The sequence below is a fragment of the Ctenopharyngodon idella genome, chromosome 18 (assembly GCF_019924925.1).
Source record: "Ctenopharyngodon idella isolate HZGC_01 chromosome 18, HZGC01, whole genome shotgun sequence".
Taxonomy (NCBI): Eukaryota; Metazoa; Chordata; class Actinopteri; order Cypriniformes; family Xenocyprididae; genus Ctenopharyngodon; species Ctenopharyngodon idella.
In genome coordinates this window covers 25,985,731-26,000,419 of record NC_067237.1, presented here as the reverse complement: position 1 = coordinate 26,000,419, position 14,689 = coordinate 25,985,731, and the positions used below count along the sequence as shown (strand labels likewise).

The window sequence follows — 14,689 nt, the reverse complement described above, 5'->3', positions numbered from 1 at the left end:
ATTTTCCACGAAAATTAATAGGATATCCTTTCAGTTAGAGCTTAAATTAATTTACTCAGAATATGCTAACATGGCATGTCGAAAAAAGGAAACCAGCTTCTAACACTGTGTAATCCTTTATCAAATCTGCGAAGTCATTTCAGCATATTTAGCATGCATTAATATAAATTAATGTTTCTCATCAGTGTGTATGACAGGACTGAGCAGTCTTTCCGTTTGTATAATGAAAACACCAGACCACATTATAGTTGTTTAGCATATTTCATATTATGCAAATCTTTTCTTTGGAATCTTTAATTTGCATTTCTGCGTTTTAAATTGTTTACAAAACAACATGTTCTTCTCACAATGTACCAGATCGCTTTGCCAGCTTGTTAGTTGTTTTGGCATGTTTATGCATTTATGATTTTACTCATCATGAGCTACAGTTATACTACATCTGTTGCCATATATATGTCATTTTCATATCCATCAAGAACAGACGTATTCAGTCAAGGGATGATGACTTGATCTTGCCCTCATTTGTCACTCAGTATGAGCTTGAGTAGCTAGAATACATCAGTTTAGTAAGAAAGTTAAGATCAAGTGTTGAACATTGTTCTTCTACTATATACAGACAGATTTAATTGGTATTTTTAAGGTGGAGAAACACGTGATTCTATTGACCTAGGTGAGACATTCAGGATTATTCAGGCACAATTTAAGCATTGTATACAGAGTAGAAATGACACCCACCCTTTATAGTACAACACATTTAATATCCACTACTGAGAGAGTAAGAGAGTGAAAGATTTATTAACTATAATTTTCAATTAGTGGATATTAGCATGTTTACAGCTCTGTTGTGGAGGCAAAGTCAAAGCTCGTGAAGTGATGTGTGGGTGTTTGCTTTCATTCGTCTCATGGCTTTTGTTATTCTGTGTATGGAGAGCACTGAATGGTTGTTATATCTGAAAGCACTGCACTCAATATTTTGAATCAATATAGTTGTGCCAAACTTCTTATTGTTTGAGACTTTTTGTTACATACGTAACTATCATAACTTTATGGATTGAACCTTCAGCTCAAATTGCCTCTAAGCAAGAGATTGTAGAAAATATTCTGAAGTAAAACTCTATAGTCAGCAGAATCAAAGAAGCAGCGAATAATAGTTTATCAGCAACATCTTCATAACTGTGAGAAAATCAGTGGAGTTGCTGATTTGTTTATATGACAATGTAGTTTTTTTTCTTTTTTTTTTTTAAAATATTAATAGATGAAATTGGTTGGTTTTAATATAGTTGTTTAATATAGTTAAGTCCAATGTTGAACTGCATTTATCCTTCTAAAAGTCTCATTAAAGTGTCTCATTAAACATGATTGTGTAAACACATTCATCTATTATTGAATTTATCTCATCATTTGGTATTGCATTTATTACTTTCCAAATGTTTAAGTACTAAAACAATTGGAAACTAAACTTTTGAGATGAATTTGCTTCGATTTTGGCACACTGACATATAGCTTCACTGTATCTGTTGTAAAAATAAATGATTTTTTTTTTAATTGTAGTGTCACACACCATTACACTTATATACATTTAGTTTCCACCAAGTCAAATTATAACACAAAACAAATAAATAAATCTTTCAAGATGAACAGAATTGCAGTTTTAAATGCTTTATATTTTAGTCATTTTAATTAACAGCTACAAATCATTTAAAACTTAATGATGTGGGAATGATTATATTTATATTTCACCACTTACTAAACTAAATTATATTTTAATGAATAGTACAACCCAACATCCAATAAGCCAACAAATAGCGGTTTGGTGGTAGTAGTAGTTCCACATTCTCCCTCGTGTACAGTTTTAATGTTTTGTTTTCTTCTTTTGTAGCATTGACACTTTCCAAACATATTCAGATTGTTAAATACTGAAGCATTTTCAGTTGTTTGACTGTGACAAACTGCATCCCTGTGGATTTAACACAATTCTGTTGTACAGAATAAATCCATCTTACGTTTTGCAACCCTAAATGTAAGACTACAAGTCATAACTTCAAGATACTTTTATGAGTCCCATCTGTCCTGTGAAGTCCAGCTGGTAATTAATGGACTACAGAGACGTACAACTATTTCACATGTCCTCATAAATAAAATCAGCTGTGTAAGGCAGTTTGTGAACAGTCAGGGATTCTCATTACATCTCAGGGGATGCAGTGATATATATATCGTCATGACATCTTCAAACAGAAAGTGTCCTTAATGATGAAGTAATGTGTCAGTTATAGAAATTGCTAGATAGCAAGATGCCAGACATTAAGACAAGGATGTTATCTGTATGTAAAAATGTCTACTTGCAAATCTGTCATAAAGCTAAGTTTACACTACAGGACTTTTAAACGTCATCAGATCACTGTGCTGTTCAGACTACGTGACCTGCTTGAAGTCGTTGTAGTGTTTACACTACGTGACACTACGTAAATGATCTGCAACAGGAGGTTACACACTACACAAGCTTACAACAACTCTGTCACCCACTGACTTTATTTGAAAATGGATGTTGGGAGGAAATTATATTAAATTTTGAATTAAATTTAATTAAAATTAAAATAACCCTTTCACGCATAAGTTAAATACATTCTGGTTGACCTCCCAGAGTTAAGGCAACTTATTTTAGAACGTTTCCCTTTATTTCCCTTTATTTCCATGACGACACGTCATTCTTGTCACGTGACACACGGCGGCCAGCTGTGACCGGTGAACAGGGAGAACAATAGAGTGAGTGAGCTTTATAGTTACTTACACAATGTGTATCTGATATGAATAAACGTCAACAAATTATATTTGAATGGATTGTTATTGCTGCTTCCATAGACATCGGTGTATATTTCATTGGCTGTCTTGTCGCGACACGTGATACCACAGGATATTGAGTCGACCGACAACTCCAGATATTTAGCATGCTAGATATTTGTCTGGCGTCTGCAAGGTGTTAGCGACGTGTCAGCGAGCCTCTTTGATGCATCGTTGAGTAGTTTACACATAAAGATTGGCGAGCGCCGATCACTCGCTGATTTTTCCATGATCACAGCCCAACCTGTCGGCGAGCTTGTTAACTTGCAAATCGGGCTTAAAATCCTGTAGTGTAAACTTGGCATTAGGGATGCACTTAGGCTTCATTCCAGTTTGCATACTATCCATGATTACTTATATTCAGAATTAGAATTATAGCATCCAAAATTAGAAAATATATGCTTAAGGTGCATGGATGGTGTACTATAAATGAATTTAAGCTTATATGCCAAAATATGGTGGTTTAATGAAGAATTATGCCACAATACTGGTGTACTGTATTTTAAAATACTCAAAAGTTTGTACTTTCCCATCACCAGCAAAGTGCATACTTATAGTGCATGGCAGAAGAAAACAAATTAGGATGCAACACTTCATTTTGTGGGTTTGGCATTTAGTTTAGCATTTGGTTCCATCACTGCTCTCACACACCTGTCTGTAATTTCCAAATGAGCCCAAGACATTGATTAACAGGTTCAGGTGTGTTTGATTAGAGTTGGATCTAAACTCTGAAGAAAAGGAAAATCTCCATAAGCAGGATTGAACTCTCTGGGCTAGTGCAATATGCTTAATTAAATGATGTCTACACTATTCATTATTCCACATATATTTTCTCTGGTTAAGAAAGGAAGATGGCAGGTTTACAGTGCAATGTATTGACATTAACTTATTTCTTCTATTATTAATAATTAATTTGAATTCATTAATATAAGTCCTGAAACCAAGCTACTAGCTATGAAAACTTGATTTCATGTATCGCTGAGTTCCAAAATGCTATCATGATGGAGCAACAGTTTTTAAAGGGATAGTTCAACCATTTACTCACCCTCATGTAATTCCATCTTTCGCAGAACACAAAAGAAGATATTTTGAAGAATGTTTCAACTATTTTTGAGACATTTCTCTAAATATTTTATTTTGTGTTTCACGTAAGAAAGGCAGTCATGAGTCATGAGTATGATGACAGAATTTTCATGTTGCTGTGAGCTATTCCTTTTAAAATATTTTACCATATTTAAATCCATTCTTCAGACCTTCCACTCAGAACAAAAAATCTGAATGGCCCTATTTTAGTTATTATAAAATGTTACTGTAAGTTATAATGGAATAACTGACACCGTCGGGGCCGCTGGCTCCTGATGAAGGGCCGCCAGACTGTGGAACGTCTCAGTCTGTCACTCTGCGAGGCTGTGAAGAAAAAAGTATGAGTGAGGTTTCCTGTGGCATAAAAGGCACCTGTATTGTCATCCACAGGCACATCAGGAGAGACCCTTCACATGACTCTTGTTCACTGAAGCCTTCTGGAGTGCCTTTCACCTCGAAAGTGTTCCCAGTTTGGCTGCACGTGGAAAGTGTTATTTTCTAGAATCTCGTTAAGCTGTGAAAACAGTATGCGGGTTTTTCCTCACATTCCCGCTTTGAGATGTGCAATTTGAGACTTGTAAGTCAAGCAGAGTTTTTCGAAAGGTCATGAATGTTGATTTGATTCCTCGAACAGATGTCAAGACGAAGGGTGAGTTACAGTATCAGGTGCAGATTTTCTGAGCTATTTGTTACTAAAGCAGTAGCACAGCTCAAAACGAATCTCCAATGATGCCTTCACACTGTGCTACATTACTGATAATGAATGGAATGCCAAATAATCCCAGTCATTCTTAGCTTCCGGGTGTCGCCGCACCGGCAGCTCTGTAGGAAGTGATTTATCTCGCTCAGGCCACATTCTCTCTCCTCCTCACTTGCCCTGTGTTCTGTTGCTGGAGGGCTTTAACTAGGCGACATCTACCTCACACACACAAACCCACCCCGTACTCTCAGTTTTGGGGTCTAGCCTCGGGTTGATAACTTCCCTGTTTGTCACACTGCTGGTTGCTTTGTGAACTCGGAGGGATTGGGGTCTTATCAGTGGTATGGCAGGGCCAGGGTATCAGCAGCCAACAAAGATTGAATACATCCATCTGACCGCTTCACTGCCCCAGATGATTAAATGAAACACGATCGGTCAGCGGTGTGAAGATGCACAGCGTGCATTCGTGTCCCTCTGTAAATATTTGCGACAATGTTTGTTTAATTGTTTATTCCACACATGATAAAATCTTGGTTGATAGCGGGAGAGTATCTCCCGCCGCTGTGATTTTGACAGTGATACACCTGCAGGGCTCAGTGTAGACACAAGTCTCTCATTGGAGCTGAAGTAATATGTAAGTGATGTTATCGCTCCATGGCCTTCAGCAGACAGATACAATCTCATCTTCTTTGAGGCACACACAGGTTTTAAGGACACGGTGAGCTGGGTCTGTGTTTCAGAAATGAAACATTGAAATGGAGATCTCTTTTCAGGAAAGGATGGACCATAGCTTATATGTAAGGCTGACTCCAGGAGTGTTTTCTCTCTCTCTTTCTCTTGTAAGGAACAAAATCACTGGGTTCTTTCTTTTTACTATTGAAGAAGTTACTCTTCTTGGGAGATGAGCCTTTACAAATGAAAAATCTATATTTTCAGGTGAGACTGAGGCTGAAAGTCATTGCTTGCATCTACTACCTGATGTGTCTATAGTTGATCGTGGTAGCAGTACCTTTTCACACTTAGGGCCCTTATTTTAACGATCTTGCCTCAAAATAGTAACGGTCCAACAATGCGCCTGAACACACCTCATTTTCAGACCAAAAAACGAGTGCCATGGTCGCACAAATGGGTGCAAACGCATTTGCTATTTAAACAATGTGGTGCAGGATGTGAAAATGATAACTGCGTCGGGCTGAAACTAGCAAAACTACACCCGCATTGTGCCGGGTGTATGATAGGGCCCTTAATGTTTTTTTCAAGATTTTATTTTTCGTTCATGTAATTTTTTTGTTTGTTTCAAATGTTTCTAAATCCTACAAAGTTATTTTCAAGTTTACGAAAATAACGTTTTAATAAATACTACAGAATCTAATATGTTTCTTCTTTATTATGCATTTACATTACATTTTTAAACCTTTTTTACTACATCTTTCAACTTTCTGTTTATTTCCAGGTTTATATAAAAGAAAAGAACATTTTCAATGTGGTTCTAGGCTTTTAGATCGCACTTTATATGTAAAAAGTGCCTATTGTATAGTTTATTTGAATATAATTGAAAACAGAAAACAATAAAAGGCCAAGAAAACAAATCATACTATAAATCATACTAATTAATGTTTTTCTGAAAATGTAATAATGCAGAAAGTTTTCTCTGATAGGAAGGTTTAGGAATAGGTTTAGGGTTAGAGGATCGAATATACAGTTTTTACAGTATAAAAATCATTATGGAAAGGCCCCATAAAACATAAAAACCCAACTTGTGTGTGTGTGTGTGTGAGCATGCGCGTGCGGATCGAGAGACAGATGGCAAGTGAAAAAACTAAGCGTGAATGTTTGTCAGTGTAGATGTGCCTCCATGACATTAATGGTTTTCTTCACTGTTAATCTTGGATGGTTCACAACTGTGGCTCCTAACTCAATAGCAATAAGCATTAAGTGAGAGAGAGCGCTTAGTGGCACTTCAGTCCACAGAGGTTTAAACCGCTGAGCTTCGCTTTCCAAACTTCTCTAATTCATCCTGCCACCTAGATCCAGCAGCACCCTCTTCAGGACGCTGATTACCTTTGCATCTGGCCCCCTACACTCTCCCTACTGGACAGCTCTTATAAAGGGAGCACATCCCTGAGGCATAGAAGGGGTGCTCACTTCACAAGCCACTAAACAGAAATGATAGCAGAGCTGATGGGGACCAGAGCTCATCTGGTCCTTCTAGGAACACTTCATCTCCCCAAACAGGCCTGTGACATTGGGCTGGATTGGGCAAGGACTATGGAGATTTCCGACACTCTGAAAAGAGTGGCTTTCATCCAGTGACAAAAAACAGGACAAGAGCTGTTTCATACAGGCTTAGCTTAAGCCTTATCTTTGACAGAGGGACAGAAAGAAGGATAGGAGGGGAGGTGAATGTAAGACAGAGATTCTGCGTGTACCAAACAAGGAAGGAAGGAATTGATGCAGCCGTAGGTTGATCAGTGCTTCTTTCATTACTCAAGGTGGTGCGTGGTTAGCCAAAAACAATAGACCCTGTCCCCCTAGCTGTGTTAATCTCTGTAAACATGAGAGGCACAATTATAGAGATTTAGTCAAAGCATTCATTCCCACAGCCAACAACTTCTCCACTGCGCATTCAGTCTTATTGTTATGAGATCGAAAAGAGAATTATAGATATTGATTACAGACTGAAAATTCAAATAACGTGTCAATGTACATGTGATAACAAATGCTAAAATGTTGGTTTAATACACTTTCCTGTTTTGAAACATTTGACAGATCAAGCAATCTGTGCTGTAGTTCCAGGCATCTGTGAATGAGGGATCAACCGGGGTGGTAGTGAACCTGACGGTGGACGACAGAGACGACCCAGCCACTGGAGCCTGGAGAGCCATTTACTCCATCATCAATGGAGATCCCAACCAGAACTTTGAGATACAGACCAACCTGGACAACAATGAAGGGATGCTGTCAGTGGTAAAGGTGTGTGATTTAAATTTCAATCATGTGTTTGATTCAGTTACTTGATTGCCTTGTAATGGTGAAAACTTATGAAGGTCCCATTCTGGGCTTGAACCTTTAAAGTTTAGGTTAGCAATTCATAGGTCACCCTATGACCTATGAATTTCACCCACTTATCCAAAAGTGATTAAGGATCTTGACTGGTATCTGAAACTTTGAAAGCTCAAGCCCAAGAAGTAGACCTTCATGAGCCACTAATGTAGGCCACTTAATATAACTACTTAACTGCAGAGATACAGTGGTAGTTTAGAGGAGGGCTGCCCAATCTCCTAATGGGCCACCTTCCTGTAGAGAAGGGGTGTGCCTGCTCCTGGAGGGCCAACGTCCTGCAGAGCTTAGCTCCAACCTGCCCTAACACACTTGCCTGTGGGTTTCTAATCTTGAGGACCTTGATTAGCTGGGTCTACTGGGTTTAATTAGGGTTTCAGCTAAACTCAGGATAGTGACAGGATAGTGGTCCTCCAGGAGCATGATTGGACACCCCTGCTGTAGAGTTTAGCTCCAACTCAAATAAAACACCATATTCTCATTAATCATTCCAGTCGTATCTGACTCTTGGTGATTCTATGGCCATCTCTTGCTATACGCGTGAGACTGACCAGGAATTTTCTTGGTAATGATTTTTCCAGGGTAGGTTGCTAGGTCTTTCCCCATTACATGGCTCGGGACTCACACACACTCAACATGCAAACTCCACACAGAAAGGACTCCTGGCTCAGCCGGGACTCGAACCAGGGATCTTTTTGCTGTGAGGTGACAGTGCTACCCAAAACACACCTAAACCAGCTATTTAAGCTCTTCCAGATTACTAGAAACTTGCAGCCAGGTGTCTTGGAGCTAAACTTTGCTGGAAAGTGACCCTCCAGAAACTGGACTGGATGCCCTACTCTTGCTCATGTTGTAAAAATGTGCTGGAAGTTGCTTTGTAGAAGAAAGTATGTACTAATTGAAAAGTAATGTAATAAAGAGTCATTTGCTGGTTATTTGATCACTCTTACATAATTCCATTCGTCTTTTGTCTTCCGCAGCCTCTGGACTATGAAAGTGCAATGTTTCACACATTACTGATAAAAGTAGAAAACGAAGACCCTCTGGTTCCTGACGTTGTGTACGGCCACAGCTCTACAGCGACAGTTTACATTACAGTTATGGATGTGAATGAAGGACCAGTGTTCTTCCCAGATCCTCTGGTTGTCATCAGGAGAGAGAATATTCCCGTAGGGAGCTTTGTGGCCATGCTGAACGCTACTGACCCGGATTATCTACAAAGCCAGAACATAAGGTTGGTGCTGATACCATCATTATGACTATGACCCTGTCCCAAATGTGATTCTCTGTCTTTGTTTCTCCAAGTCCACACTTTTGTGTTGTAATGCTGCATAAACTGTTAGGTAGCCATCAACTGTGATGTGTAGCAAAAGGTTGTTTTGAGGAAGCATCACCAGCACAAAGGGGAAGCTCATAAGCACCTTTTTGATTGATTCAATTACATATGTGTACCATTTCCAGAGCCAATATTAATAAATAATGTTTCATTTCTGTGGACAATGGAAGAATAACTTTTATGAACTCTGAAACAAATTTCACATAGTTTGAAACTAATTTCACAGTTTAAAAATTTTGGGTTTAGGAAATCACTTTTGCCTGGTTACATTCTCATAGGAATCTGACAGGGTAGTTTGCGATGACAGCACAAACTAATCAAAGCCTCGGACAAGTGAGTTAGCATGGCCACTGCCACTTAGACGTGGTTATTTTTGTCTTACTGTTCTCTGTCCTTATTACAATGTATTTGCTGTGTTCTCAGAGAAATGTTTGACATGCGAGCACACAGCTCTGCATAAGAGAGTTTGACCATCTGTGCAGGCATTCATCTTGCAGCCCAACTACATGATTGACTAAGTACTTGGAGCTGCTACCTCTAAAATGATTCTCAGAGTCTTGTGACATAGCTTTTTAATTTCCTCGAAACCTCATTACCTAATGCATAGGCTAATATTTTAACCCAATGTGATAGTTATATAATTCTTATCTAGTATGGTTGGTCAATTGCTTCTAATGTAAATCTCTTATGTACATCTGGTTTGTGTTGTCTCATAGCCTGTGTATTTACACGATGGGAATTTTAAAATAGCATCTTTATTGTTATTTAGCAATAAAGCTATGCAAGGTTGTAGCATATGTTTTAAAATCAAAAGTAGCTGAAGTGAAGTGTGTGTTTGTAACACATTTTTTCACACACAGTCTTTCTCTTTCTCTATTCCTTCCTTGTTCATTCCCCCTTCTTTGCTGTGGATGTGGTGTGTACACATTTGCATTTGTTATGTGATCTCAGTGTAAGCTGTGCCACGCTTGTTCAGATCAGGAGAATTTAAACAGGCTCCTGTGATTCGCCATGTCCTCTGAGCCTGTATGAAACTCTCAGAATGAAACTCGGTGTGCCGCTGTGATCATGTGCTCTGCCATTATTACCGCTCTGTCCTGCTAGTTAGAGCGAGCCCTCCTCATCACAAACCATATGAGCTCTCTCCCTTCTCTTTCTCATTCTGTCCTCTCTTCATTCTTCATCTCTTCTATATCTGTCCTCTCACTGCTTGCCTCACCTCTTTTGATCTCCTTTTCCCAGTAAAAGGCTCTTTGAAGTACCATAGCTTTCACCTGAGGCTATAAGTGGCAGGACTGAGTAAGAAAAAAAGAACAGGCTGCAGGAAAATGAAGAGGAAGGACAGAGGGAAAGCTTTAGAGGAGACGACAGAAGGAACTACATGCGTGTGAATGTGCAGAAGTTTCTTTTTTATGTATCTGTTCTCTGAAATTCATATTAATTGTTTAAACATATCTATCTATATATCGATCATTCTATCGATTGATTGATCGATCAATCAATCAGTCAATCAATCAGTCAATCAATCAATCAATCAATCAATCGTTGTACTATATATCATTCTTTCATTCTGTCTTTTTCCATCTCTCTATCCTTCTATCTATCAAACTTTTCCATACTTTTTTCATCCCCTGTAACACAGTTCTGAAAATATTAGCAGAAGCTGCCCCATAGATTGCCCCATAGCAAGGACAAAAGAAAGTGAAACCCCACTGATCTATCTGTCTACCTGTGTCCCATGGTGGTACTTAAGGACTGCATTGTAAAAGATATGCAATCAGGCGCCCTTGACAAAAGACAAGCATAAAAATTGAGGAATAACTGCAGAATTAGTAGACTTATCAGGAACTACAGATAGTGGAATTGATATTGTGAGCAACAGGATTATTACAGTCATTATATAGACCTCTGATTTGAAGCCCAGAGAAACGTGTGCTTTGCTCTGTGCATTGCTGTCAAAAGATGAAGTTTAAAAGCAACTCTGGCCCTGTCCCAAATGGCACCCTAAACACTCGCGGTCTTCCTACGAGTCCACACTTTGGTGACGTAACACCGCTTTGACTGTCGGGAAGAAGTCTGCTGCGGAGCTCGATTCAGTGCGGGCTTGGCAAAAGCGCGCATCAAGAGTGCCTATCGACCGCAAATTTGGCGCTCATGAACATTCTTCTGAAACCTAAAATGACAAATGGGACACCCTACGGTCTGATGGACTCAATGGACACGCACACACACACGTGGCAGCCATTGTAAGTCCACAAGACTGAAAGTGCATATGAAGTGTGCCATTTGGGACAGGTCCTCTGTTTTATTTGTTTCTGTAGTATTAGTTTATATTCTGAAAACATAGAAATGGTTCTGCTTCAAAGAGAAAAAAGAAACCATTGTTAGATCTTGTTTGATGTCTGATTCTTTTCTTTATAATGTATACTCTAATGTATACTCTAATTTTGTTAAAATTGCACTTTTTTTTTTCAACTGACAGAATTGGCATCGATTTTTCCATACAAACATATTCCCATATTGTTCTCTAGATTTATCATAAAAAGCTTGTACATGAACCATAATTCACAAGGACGCTTTTCACATCCTGCCAGTTTTATCTCTCTATTGATGAAAGATAAAAGGATAATGGTCTAGAGGGATTCAGTGGAATTATTTATTAGAGATAGAGCTTGCTTGTTTGTTATTTATCGATGCAATCTGGTGAATTACAGGAAATTTCCCTGATCTAAGAAAGGTCTGATTGTTTAGATTCGCTCTAACTGAGACCCCATACATTTAACTTAATTTTTTTGTGAATAAAACCTGCCACACTTCAAATCATTGTGCTTTTAAATGGCACCCTGTTGCAGACATGTTTGAAGCTCTCGTTTGAACTCTAATCAGTCTTTAGTTGACGTACCTCTGAGTGCTTCTCTAAATGAGCAATTCAGAGGAGCATGTCAGACATGGTTAAGATTTTAGGGTCTCTGATGTGTTTGCTCTAAGGTTTTTCAGAGTTTTCAGAGTAATCTCCACCCCTTTATTTAGCTCTGTCAGGCTTGTCAGTATGAGGTGAGCTGTGCATCATTGCTAGCCTGAGGGAAATCACAAACACAGACACTATCAGAATTATGGGAAGGCTCGTTGGGTGCAAGCTCCCTTACCACCACAGGTCATTAGGAGTGATGCTGAGAATTACACTGGGTAGAATTTGTGTAATGGATTAAATTCTATTTACATTAGCTTATAAAAGATTTGTTATTGGCACAGTGGTACTTTTTGTACTTTTGTTTGCTTTTTATACTTTATTAGATTTTCTTGCTCATTAATGTTGAGGTTGTAAGAGCTTCAGTTTGGGTCCAAGAACTTCCATAGTCAACTAGAATCAAATCTCAATAATTGAGGGTTACTTTTCATGTAAAGGGCTCTATTTGACTGTTGTTCGTCATTCAATTGGATCATATGTTAACATTAGTGGGTTAGCATGATTTTAAGGCTCAGTGTGAACAAATTTGATTCTAGTCAACAATCTTATTTGTACACCCAACAATTCAGTCTTGTTTGCATGATTTTACCTATGTTCCATAACAGTCAAAATATAGTACGTAATTCTGAGCAAAACAAAAAGAATCTTTAATGAGCACAGTTATATCTCAGTGTATGGAAACTTATAATAACAGGTCTTGGGAGTGTCATTAAAACAACTCCACTAAACTTCCCTATAAGTACCAGAATCATCTCTTTTAAAGGGTTAGTTCACCCCAAAATGAAAAATCTGTCATTAATTACTCACCCTCATGTCGTTCCACACCCATAACACTTTCGTTTATCTTCGGAAGACAAATGAAGATCTTTTTGATGACAAATGTAAATTTATGTTCATTAACAAACACAGTGATGTGTAAAATTGCAACAACCACATTTTACAAGGTCAAATATTATAGGGTAAAATTTGGTCTTCCATAGTATTTGGATTATGTTAACCATAGGTAAAACCACACATTGCACCTCATAACCATAGTAAAAAGTAACTAATGTTTATGATATTTGTTATGAAAAACAGTAGCCTAAAGACATTTAGTATAATACAAATGCACAAAAACTGCTGTTGTGTAATAAAAATACTGTAATTATATTCCATTAGGGCCTACTCCTTTAATACATTTAATATCTACATTAACAATATAATAAAATTTGAAATGTATATCCCACATTTTTTGCCACAATCCCATGGTTTCAGTTAATCATACAGTAAATCATGGTAAATGTTGGATTGAAAAGCCTTCTAACTGTATCATTGTGGCCCAATGTTTCTCCCGTTTTCCATGTCAGTGCTGTTGAGAATGTCAGCGCTGTTTCAACTGGCTTTAAACTAGTTTCAATCATGAGGCATTTAATTTGTGTTTTGTATGGGAGAACTCTGCACTGATTTGGAACACTTTTCAATGGCTCTCACAGTGCTGTTTTGTGGTTGCATGATTGAGACGGTCAGCGAGGAAATGCATTCACTGTAAGTGAGTGGTGTGTTTTGTGCCGAGCTGATAAATGGTCCGTGTGGCGCGCTTCAAACAAAAAGCTCTGTTTCGTTCTGCTTTTGGCGCGTTTGCTGTTTAATGTTTCTCATGCAGTGTACAACAGAAATGGAAGAACTTATCAGCGATTGGCACCAGTGCAACGGTCTGCACCACGCATGCACAGCATTATTTTCATAGTGCGTGAACATTATATCGAACACTTATCAAACTTTTGTTATAATTTTATTATGGAAAATTATATTGTGATAGTTATCATTATCGTTTTATCACCCAGTCCTATCAGAACATGGTTATATAGTCCACACAGGGAGACTGAAGCCTGCTGTAGCAGTTGCTCCCCTGCAGAGTACCATCCACATCCAAAATCTAGTGCTTTCCCCTGGATCAGTGCATAAATCCCAGTCCAACTCTTCTTCAAAGCTTTTAGTCTTTGAGTTCATCTTGCTCCAAAAAAAAAAAAAAAAAAAGTTTTTGGAACATCTCTTTATATATAATTCTGAGATTGTTCCTCCCTTTAGCTGTGCGGCAGTTTAAAGCTCTGAGAAAAGGAGGTGAAAACACAGATAAGACGGCTGGAGCTTGTTTGTGTAGAGAAATTCTCACATCTCTTTATATGCCGCATAGTCAAGATCAAGAGTGCTCATTCCTAACGACACTTTCTACAGTTTACACATCCTACAGTGACTAGGAATTTGTCACGTTGTGCTAGATGTTAGATTGCTTTCTAACTTAAAAGTTTGCTTTTATTTGATAGAATACACTGTAAACCCTAATGCTAAAAATAATTAACTAGTTTGAGTAGGGTAAACTTAAATTAAACAAATTAGTTCAATCAAATTAACTTTTATGAGTATATAGAACTTTCTCTTTTTTGAGTTCACAAAACTGACACATTTTAAATAATCGTAATTGTTTCATTGTTTTGAATTTTGTGAACTTAAATTTAACTGAAACTAGGCTAGGATTTCAATTTCCCAGCATGCTTCGCTGTGACACTCGAAAGGGAGAGTAAATGGTATAATTAAGTGTTAAATAATGTTTATTTTGTGCAAGATTAATGTTAAGTGGGACATTTAGTAGTGTTTAATGTTTAGCTAATAATACTATATTTAGCTATAATTTAGAAGATTTTCTGTTTTGGTGGGATTGATGGGT

The 14,689-nt window shown here is 37.9% G+C and overlaps 1 protein-coding gene across 2 annotated transcripts in view; it reads left to right on the top strand.

Annotated features, from left to right (window-relative positions):
* cdh13 (cadherin 13, H-cadherin (heart)) overlaps positions 1–14,689 on the top strand; it is a 355,078-nt gene that overhangs the window by 298,565 nt on the left and 41,824 nt on the right. For both annotated transcript variants that reach the window (XM_051869540.1, XM_051869541.1), the window contains 2 exons: positions 7,412–7,594; positions 8,662–8,915. In XM_051869540.1, the coding sequence (XP_051725500.1) occupies positions 7,412–7,594; positions 8,662–8,915 (437 nt within the window). The remainder of the gene's footprint in view (positions 1–7,411; positions 7,595–8,661; positions 8,916–14,689) is intronic.